This window comes from Belonocnema kinseyi, chromosome 5 (assembly GCF_010883055.1).
Source record: "Belonocnema kinseyi isolate 2016_QV_RU_SX_M_011 chromosome 5, B_treatae_v1, whole genome shotgun sequence".
Lineage (NCBI taxonomy): Eukaryota > Metazoa > Arthropoda > Insecta > Hymenoptera > Cynipidae > Belonocnema > Belonocnema kinseyi.
Genome location: NC_046661.1, coordinates 52,028,773 through 52,039,173, shown reverse-complemented (window position 1 = coordinate 52,039,173; position 10,401 = coordinate 52,028,773). Strand labels below are relative to the sequence as shown.

Below are 10,401 nucleotides of genomic sequence, written 5' to 3'. Positions count from 1 at the left end.
ATCAAATAAATTGTTTTCCGTACCGTTATACTCAGTGCCGTTAATTCTAACAATATGTGGCCAGTGTTGCAGAGTCTTAGCAAAAAAAGGATTTGTGACACCTAGAATCACAGCTGGTGGGTTCTGCGTGTCTGTCGCATATTCTTTAAATTCAGAATCGTGGATTGTAAAATAAGGCCGATGATCTGCATGATATTTGAGTGGCGTAATCAACCTATTTTAAATAGAAAATAATCATAAAGACACCTTCCAAACGAAGATAATAAATAAGTAAATAAATAATTGTCTTTACTCACGCTGTGAGAGCTTGAACCATTCTTGAGCACATTGTAGGGGAAGATGCCATAACGACAATAGGTTCAGCTAACAAAACAAGTTCCCACAGTAAATGAATATGACTAACAACGACGGCTAAACTTTGAAAAATATTGTCTTCATAGACTGAAGTTAACATGAGAAGTCTGTCCGACTCTTCGCGTGTTGTTTGATTTCCTGTCACGACATCCGATACTGTCAATTTATAATATTGATTAGGGACGTAGGTCTAAAACAACAGAGAGAAACCACATTATTTATTTTGAAAAATTCTAGGTCTGATAAATATTATTAACAAATTGAATAAAATCTACCTGGAATAACACACCCATAAGAGGTAAGTTAATGATTTCACCTGGAACTGGAGCCGGCCAGTCGGCGATTTCATCCACTATCGATTCCATTACGCTTTTACCAGTCTCAAAAAACTTTGGAGCAATCAAAGCAACGATTTCGGTGAATAAATTTACAAACGGAAGCTTTGATATCAATATTATACTCTGGAATTTTTAAAAAGAAAGTTTTAAAATAAAAATATTAAACTAAAGATTATATAAAAATAGCTCGCATTACTATACATGTTCTTTCAAATAAAAATAATTCAGTTTTGAAAGCCTGTTTGAAAAGCTCCAAATTTAAAAACGTATTCATAGTTTTTAGTACTTTTTTGGAATTATGTCATTTTCTGGCTTTCAATTTGAAATTAAACAGTGAAATAGTGAAAATCCCGAACATAGCATTCATCAAAATTAAATTATAGTTTTAAATGTTTTATTCTAACATTTGTTAATTTCATGTACGACACATGTATAGTTTTATAGATTTCAACTTTTCAATTGTCAAGATATATGAATAGAAATCTGTTAAATTGTAATTGTAATGCTTCGAAAGTCTTAAATTTAAAAATCCATGTTGGAAGAATCATAATTCATAATTATACGAAATTCAACATCTAAATTCTACCATTTTAAATTATTTAAAACAATTTTAATCAATTAGTCAATTCTTAAATGATCAAATTAATCAATTTTCAGTATTAAATACTAAGCACTGAAAACATTTATGTCCAAGAACAAAAATTGTTCAATCTTGGTAGCTTTGACAAAAATTCAAATTTACATAAATGTGAACGGGCGGACGGAATGACCCAACATTCGGTGTACTTTGTTTTTATGGATTAAAAATTAAAATGTAATTATGAATATAATAATATAATTGTTTCTATTATTAAGAACTTAATATTTAATTAAGGTTTAATTATAATTCAAACATAAATAAAAAAATATTAATTAAAAATACGGCTAACAACACATTTACGGTTTTAATCTCACTTTTTGGAAATATCCTCTAGGCAGTGTTTTATCTTTCACTTGACGAAAATATACATATCCCCAATAATGGTACGTATCAGATCGTAGGAAAATAGGTGCATTTTTATTATAATTTTTCAAAGCGGTATTCTCCTGCGAATTTTTCCCGCTTTGCCTAATTCTCACATGGTATTGTGTGTCACCCATACAGCCTGAATTTGAATCAGGAAAAGCCAAATAGCAGACATTGGATCTCTCTTGTTCGGCAAGTTTAATATGACTTGGATAAATCGCCTGTGTTTAAAAATAAACTCATTTTATAAAATAATGCATAAGTTCCTAGTCAAATCTATTTAACATAAATATTAATATTCTTTTAATTGAATGCTAATTTAAAGGAGACCACCATATAATAGATAATAAACCTATCGTAGAATATCATCAATTTAAAAAACTCTTGTCAAATAATTAACGTAATTGATAGTCAGGACATTATGATGTGTTAATAAATTAAAATGAATTAGTTTAGCTTTTTTTTATTCTTCCATTAAAGATTATCTACTGCAGGGTGGTCTTCTTTCTATAAAACTTAAAGACCTCAATGGCTTGACCAAGTTCAAGATCGAAGGCAACGACGCAAATGCAGTGGATCCAATTTTTTAAATATTCCCATTTTTTTCTAGAATTGCCATCATCAATTGCGCTTGACTGCTCTCCTTTATTTAATGACGAAGGGGAAGACATGGTAATTCCAATTTTTTTACGGAATTAATCATCGTTTTATAAATGCATCGGTTTCAATCATTTCGGAATTATAGCTTTGATGTACTTAATTTCCATCCTGAAGCCAAAATGAGTATTCTAATTTCTTCGAATATCTATACCAATATTGAATGATGATTTTACAACTTTTATATACATGGTCATTTCTCTTTTTTTTATTATATGAAATATTGAATAAGAGATAATCAGAAAATCATCAGATATCAGAATAAAGATTGTAAATTTAAAGTTAATCTTTAAAACATTTTAAATACATAATTTTTTAATCATTTAAACCAAGGAATATTTAAAATTTTGAAATCGTTATTGAAGTTTATATTTTTGACATATTGAAAAAAAAAATTCAAATGAACTAATTTAATTTATGAATTGTATACATTCAAAATATGTACATAAATTTGAAATAATATAAGCAAACAACTTTACAAGTTTTAAACGGCTATTAACGTTTGTTTATATATATTGCACTTAAATATATTAAACAAAAGCATTAAGAAAATTTTTTTTAATAAACAACTTTGACCAAATCTGTGAAAAGGGTTCAAATTGGCATTATATACTGCTGAAATAAAGAAAAATTTTGAGCATTATTAATCGCATCCGAAATTCACAAATGCATAATTAAAAACAAAATAAAAATATTTTCATATTTAAAGCTTTCCAAAATAATCTTAATAAAAAACTCATCATTTCAAAATACATATATAATTGGACGAACGAAAACGTATAAAAATAACTGAAGAATCAAAATCATTACAAATCGTTATTTAGAATTGATAATACATACTTATAAAATATAATTATATCTCCATACATATAGTATACGCAATTACATTCCTCGAAATTGATAAACAAAATACAGATGTTAAATCAAATCTACTTCACATCATCTCGATGAAAAAAAATTCCAATTCAGTATCGTATACTATAAAATATGGGGAACGTTTGGAAAATTTATAATTGTCACAGAAAAAAATGGCAAAACTATGAAAATGTATTAAATATCCTAATAAACGATTAACGTAACAGCAATTGAGAAAGTTATGATAAAAAAGAATGACCGAAGGACTGTAACACGAAGGGAATGAAATCATCTAAACTCTAATTACCTTAACTGACAATAGTAAAATCCTTGGGAATCAATTTAGGGCGTTTTTAACATAAAAAATTAAAGAAACACGAGAATGGGAACAATGAGAACAATAAAGCGAGAAATGAACTCCAGAAAGTGAGGTTAGTTACTTTACCAGCTGATAGACATAAACTAGAGGTCCTCTAGGGCATAATCCAACAAAGCATGGTCCCGCCAATTCAGAGCTCAAATACGTTCGACTTGGAGTGACCCGACGCCCCCCACCATACTCGCTGGATTGGCGTGAACGGAAGGGGATTATGGGAAGTTGTGTTTACAGTGTATATATGTATATAAAGTCTTACAATTTATTATACTTCGTTTGTCCTACAATATGTCTATGAAAATTCATAAACTATGTTGTTTAACACTTTGCGTTCTGTTTCTGATGTGCCATTCAATGAATTCGATTAAAAAAGAATTATGTTATTCATTTCTAATTTGGAAACAAATCATTAATGTAAATAAAATGATTCCTTTTTCAGAAATCATAAATAGGGCAGAATATGTCAAGTGTTCTCACATAAAATTATTGGGTTGAAACTAGACAAATTTATAATCTTCCTCAATATCACGGGACGTGCCTGGAACGTTCCGTGGGAACCTCCGGAACGTTCCCTGAGCGTGTAAAATGTCCGCCGCTTGGGAACGCTCCAGTAACGTTGATATGGTATTTAGATCATAAACATAGTTCTATCAAATTATATTAATATATTAAATTAATTTCATAATTTATTGAATAATTTAATTTATTCATTTTTACTACATTATAATAAGAACAAATGTGCTAATTTTTATGTTTGGTACGAAGTTTCTGTATATTATTATAAGTAATACATGCATTATTTCTGATTTATAATAATAAAGATCAAATCCTAATCATTAAATTGAATAAATTATTTCACCCAATTTTTAGTGAGGAAATGTAGCGACAAAGCACTAAACAGCCTTTCCTAAATGATTTATATCTTTACCCCAATATACTTTCAAATATGCTTTAAAATTTTAAAAGTAATTCAATAAACATTACATATGAAACTTTTATTCTTTGAATAATCATGAATTATTTCAATTTTGTGATGCTATGCAAGGCAAATTATATTGTATAGTGCAATTTTTTATTTCAACTTTTTATGATCTCATTCGTATTCCCCAGTCGATTTAAATTCGCCGCCCGAACTGGATCCAAGACGGCAGGAAGGTCGGGCGGCCTGGGGTGCCGCCTCATTGGTTGACTTTTTTACTTGCACTATTTGCTATTTTACTTGCGAATTTTGACTTCACACATCAGCTAACTTTACTTTGTTAAAAGTTGAGGGGAAAAACAATGGATCAAATGCATGGAACAAGATTTTATTTATGTAATATCTTTGTAATTAATAATAATTATTATAATTTTATTATTTCATTGAATAGTAATTAAAATATAAAAACTGTTTTTCAAGCACTTATATAGAAAAAATGAGCTTTTACGAAGATATTAGCAAAATAGGACAAAAATGAACTGAATCCCATGCACTTGGTCCCTTCTTTTCCCCTCAGCAATCTACGAAGTGAAGCTAGCTGTTGATTGAAGTGAAAATACCTAATTAGTTTGTCATAACATTAATAGATGGCCTGAAAAAATTGGAATTTTTATTATAAAGATCTACTTGTATTGTACCAGAGATGAGATAAAACTAGTTTTTTTCGTAAATGCTGTGCCAACTTCACGTCGATGAGGAAATAATGTACAATCAGAGACTGGTTTTATCATATGGAATCGTTTGGTGGTCGTTTGGTGATGTTTGGTTAGCAATGTGCCGTTGAAAATTTCATTTTGAAACTTTCACTTTGAAAGTTTCAAAATGCGAAGTTTATGATCAATGAAATTTAAACGAAACTTATAAAATTTATAGAAATTCAACTTCCAGAGTTATGTTGGCACTTCAGAGAATATTGTTTGGGTTGCTAACGGATATGAATTTTTTTATTGTTTGGTTATATATATATAATTATATACGTGCATAAATATATTGATATTTTACACATGCAAGTTAAAAAATCGACCTAAGGCATTGCAGACAAGTCGAAGCCATGATCTGAAAAAATTGAATTGTTTATTTTGTAGAATGTAAATAATAAGAATAAATTTATTTCCCACTTATTTTTTCCTATTTTTAATTTAAATTAGTTTATTAATGGCTGACCTCTTGATACATTGTTTTAGTGCAGGTGACTGTAATTACAAGAAGCTGCAGTTAGAAAATTAAAATGAAATTATGCCTAAAATATAAGTAAGTTCTATGTACGAAATTGATCAAATGTGTTGAATTGAATTATTCTCAATCGTGATCAAAATTTCATACTTTGGCGCTTCTATTGGTATCTCAGGTATCTGTATTTTAGGTTATGTTAGTTCTGCTTCTGTTTTCTGACTCAGTTTATTTGATATTAAAACAGATTTGAAATTTAAAAAAAATTAAAGTGCAGTTCTTATAATTAAAAAACTTATTTTTAATATACATTAGGCATTTTTCATCTATAATTATTATAAATACTATATAGCTAAAAATGCTAAAGTTTCAAAAGTTTCACTGACTTTAAAACTTTTCATTGAAACTTTCAGTTGAAAGTTTCAAAAAGTATACATTTCTGAAACGGCACATTGCTATGTTTGGTAGCCCACTTTTGACGTTTGGTGGTCAAAATTGAAAAAGTTATCGAATTTTCAAATTTGGGGTGCTAACTTCACGCTAGCACCTCAGTTTTTAATATTTTCAAAATTTTCTTGTGGGAATCGTTTAGTGGTTGATTGGTGGTGTTTGGTAGTCCACTTTTGACGTTTGGTGGTCAAAATTAAAAAAGATATGGAACTTTGAAGAAAATGAGACCAGCACCCCAAAATTTTACTATTTTGAATTTTGTTCGCACCAATCACTCCAAAATCGTTTGGTGGTATTTGGTAGTCCACTTTTATCGTTTAAAAATTCAAAATAATGAAATTATGGTAATTTTCTAATTTTTTAAACAAAATTAAGTGTCAGCGCGCAGATGTTTCCGCGCATGCGGCCGCGCGGCGTACTCGTGTGCTTGTCATTAGCGCGAAAGTTTTAAAACTAAAGAATGCCAGAAGTACGACCGAAGATTTAAAAAAAAAAGAGAAGAAGCGATTAAACGACCAGAGCTGACTATCAAAAGCGTAAAACCAAATTTGAAAAAGCCACAGTCAGTGGACGGATTGAACTCTACTTCTGAGATCAGTTTGGGGGAGATTAACAATAATTTCTCCTTTCTGAATTGGAAATAAGGTCAAGAGGCAGGATTCAACTATTCAAACGCAGATTTTCTTTTCGTAGAAAATCAACACCAACTTTTGCCTGTAAATTCTAATAAAAATGCTTGGAATTAGGATGGCAATTTAGTTTATGTGGAATTTCTTCCTGTTTTTTTTTTTTTTTTGTAACACTTTGCGACTGAAAACTTTTATCCAAGAAGATTGAGATTGAATTGCATTTTTTCTTAGTTTCCTCTTTATTTTTTGAAATTGAAAAATCTTCTTTTTTTTGTTCTAAATATGTAGTAGAAGTTAAGTCCGCAATCCGTTTAAAGCAAAGATTAGCTTTAGCCTAAATTTAAGCGCGGTTAATTTATTTTTAAAATTGCAGTATTATTTGAACGTAAGAAATTACGTAAGAAGTTTATATAATAAGGAATTGATTTTGATACTTTATCAACGTTTTAGGAAGTTTTATATCTTAAAGGTATTGGATCGATGTACTAACTTCAAAATTTAATCTTTTCGTTTTACTTCATAAATTCATAATTATATTTGAAAAATGAGTATCGCCTCAGAGCGAAAAAATATCTAATTATAATATTTATCGATTAAAAATAGGAAATCGAATTTTGAGGTTGCAACATAGATCCAAAACCCTTAATGCAAGGTCGGGTAAGGGGTCAAATTTCCATTTTCGCTTTTACTTTAACTTTAACTTTTTAAGATAACTTATTATAAACATTTAAACATAAAATACTATGTTGATTAATTCCAAAGTTCACAAAAAGAATATGTGATATAGAATTAATATAACATATGTGATATTATTTTTATGGAATACTATATAAAAACAGTTTTTTAATTAAAAAAAGCAATTGTATATTTTAAGAAAAATAAATAAAGTTATATTTGAGTAATTTTTGTACACAATAAAATTTTTTATTATGTGTACCACCATTTAGTTAACATGCGTTGTCTTCCATAATTAAACGATACATTATTTATTAGTTGCCATCTATTTCATACGAGAAGGGCATTACTGGAGAGAATCAAAATATAAAAATATGCGATGATCACTTTACAGTATTCTTAATAAATTAATCAAATACTAGAATATTTCAGTAATGAAAAATTCGATCTTGAAGAAGAGTTCAATTCGTCCACTGACTTTGGCGTTTTCAAATTTGGGTATATGCTCTCGATAGTCAGCTTTGGTCGTTTAATCGCTTCTTTTTTTTCCCCCTACCGAAAAGAATCTTTGAGTATATACTAAAAATTCTTTAGGTCAAAAAAGCTCAGAGAAATTCTCCGCAGGCATTCAGGTAGATATTTTTAAAGGTCCAGGAAGCTCGTTTAAATGGTCTGAAGGCTTTAAAATATCCTTTCCGAAATTGAAATAAGAATACGATCATAAATAACAAGCAGAGAGGCTATCTAAATAGAGTAGCCGACACTCAAGGGTCCTTTGTTAAGCTTTCGCATTGAAATTTAGAAGTAGATTTTTTTTTAATTTCATAGTTAACAGCCTAAAATAGAATAATTCGGAATCTACGGGTTTCGATAACTTCAAATATCTAACTTTTTTTTTTAATGCATAAAATTGGAATTAATAGAACGTTTCTCGTAAATGGAATGAGATACGCCAAAAAAGACAACATTTTTGAATTCAACTAGAAAATTGTATATCAGTATATAAGTTATAATGATAAATAAGTATAATGAGAAAATTCATCAATTAAAAAAAAAGTTTCAATAATTTGAAGAGAAATTTAAAAAGGGAGAGCGGATTAGCCACGACCAACTACTGTAAATAACTCTGCCCGCTCAGTACATGACGAATAAAAAAGGAACATTATATTACCGTCGCACCACTCTTAAAACGACCACTAAAAGGATCTTGAAAAGGATCCATATCTCTCAAACTATCTCCGAGACTATTTTGTTTCAAATCGACTTTGTTTATAGACTCAAATGGGCCAAGCTATTTCGCTAAAGAAAACTCATAGATTTCTTTCGGTAAGGTTTTTTTACTCTTCTTTAATATTCTTTAATTTTTAATCTTCTTCTAATTCTTTAGTTTTAAAACTTTCGCGCCAATGACAAGTACACGAGCACGCCGCGCGGCCGCATGCACGGAAACATCTGTACGCTGACACTTGTAATTTTGTTTAAAAAATTAAAAAATTACCATAATTTCATTATTTTTAATTTTTAAACGATGAAATTGGACTACCAAATACCATCCAACGATTTTGGAGCCATTGGTGCGAACAAAATTCAAAATAGAAAAATTTTGGGGTGCTGGTCATTTTTTTCAAAGTTCCACCCTACCGAAAGAAATCTCTGAGTTTTCTTTAGCGAAATAGCCTGGCCCATTTGAGTCTATAAACAAAGTCGATTTGAAACAAAATAGTCTCGGAGATAGTTTGAGAGATTTGGATTCTTTTCAAGATCCTTTTAGTGGTCGTTTTGAGAGTGATGCGACGGTAATATAATGTTCCTTTTGTATTCGTCACGTACCAGGCGGGCAGAGTTATTTACAGTAGTTGGTCGTGGCTAATCCGCTCTCCCTTTTAAAATTTCTCTTCAAATTATTGACACTTTTTTTTAATTGATGAATTTTCTCATTATACTTATTTATAATTATAACTTATATACTGATATACAAATTTCTAGTTGAATTAAAATTTTTTGTCTTTTTTGGCGTATCTCATTCCATTTACGAGAAACGTTCTATTAATTCAAATTTTAAGCATTAAAAAAAAAGTTAAATATCTGAAGTCATCGAAACGCGTAGATTCCGAATTATTATATTTTAAGCTGTCAACTATGCAATTAAAAAAATCTACTTCTAAATTTTAATCCTAAAGCTTAACAAAGGACCCATGAGCGTCGGCTACTCTATTGAGATAGCCTCTCTGCTTGTTATTTATGATCGTATGCTTATTTCAATTTCGGAAAGGATATTTTAAAGCCTTCAGACCATTTAAACGAGCTTCCTGGACCTTTAAAAATATCTACCTGAGTGCATGCGGAGAATTTCTCTGAGCTTCTTTGTCCTAAAGAACTTTTAGTATATATATATATATATATATATATTCTTTTCGGTAGGGCATACCTTTTTCAATTTTGACCACCAAACGTCAAAAGTGGACTACCAAACACCACCAATCAACCATCAAACGATTTCCGCAAGAAATTTTTAAAAATATTAAAAAGTGAGGTGCTAGCGTGAAGTTAGCACCCCAAATTTGAACATTCGATAACTTTTTTAATTTTGACCACCAAACGTCAAAATTGGGCTACCAAACACCAGCAAACGACCACCAAATGATTCCATATGAAAACTAATTTTTTCCATAGTTGCTATGCCAACTTTACATCGATTATTTTCTCTTCATAATTTATAATAGTCTTTAAGAAACTTCTGTTAACACAAAAAAACATAGAGAAAAAGAAAAAAAAAACAATTGTCATAATATCCGAAAAAAGTTGATTAAAAAACGATAAAAACGTTATGCTGGGTGAAAACAATTTTTTGTCAGTGGTTTTGTTTGTAACAAAAGCGTAAAAGAAACTTGTGTTATCTTTGATAATACCTA

The 10,401-nt window shown here is 29.6% G+C and overlaps 1 protein-coding gene across 4 annotated transcripts in view; it reads right to left on the bottom strand.

The window, feature by feature from the left end:
* Window positions 1–3,667, bottom strand: part of LOC117173241 (protein DENND6A) — a 32,694-nt gene extending 29,027 nt beyond the window's left edge. For 2 of the 4 annotated variants that reach the window (XM_033361704.1, XM_033361707.1), the window contains exons 1-6: window positions 3,518–3,667; window positions 2,223–2,466; window positions 1,647–1,919; window positions 630–815; window positions 297–544; window positions 24–214 (exon numbers count right to left, since the gene is read on the bottom strand). In XM_033361704.1, coding sequence (XP_033217595.1) covers window positions 24–214; window positions 297–544; window positions 630–815; window positions 1,647–1,919; window positions 2,223–2,369 — 1,045 coding nt within the window. In that variant the 5' untranslated portion in view covers window positions 2,370–2,466; window positions 3,518–3,667. Of the gene's footprint in view, window positions 1–23; window positions 215–296; window positions 545–629; window positions 816–1,646; window positions 1,920–2,222; window positions 2,504–3,517 lie in introns of those variants that run through there. The other 2 variants (XM_033361705.1, XM_033361706.1) reach the window with 2 other exon arrangements.
* Window positions 3,668–10,401: the final 6,734 nt, after the last annotated feature.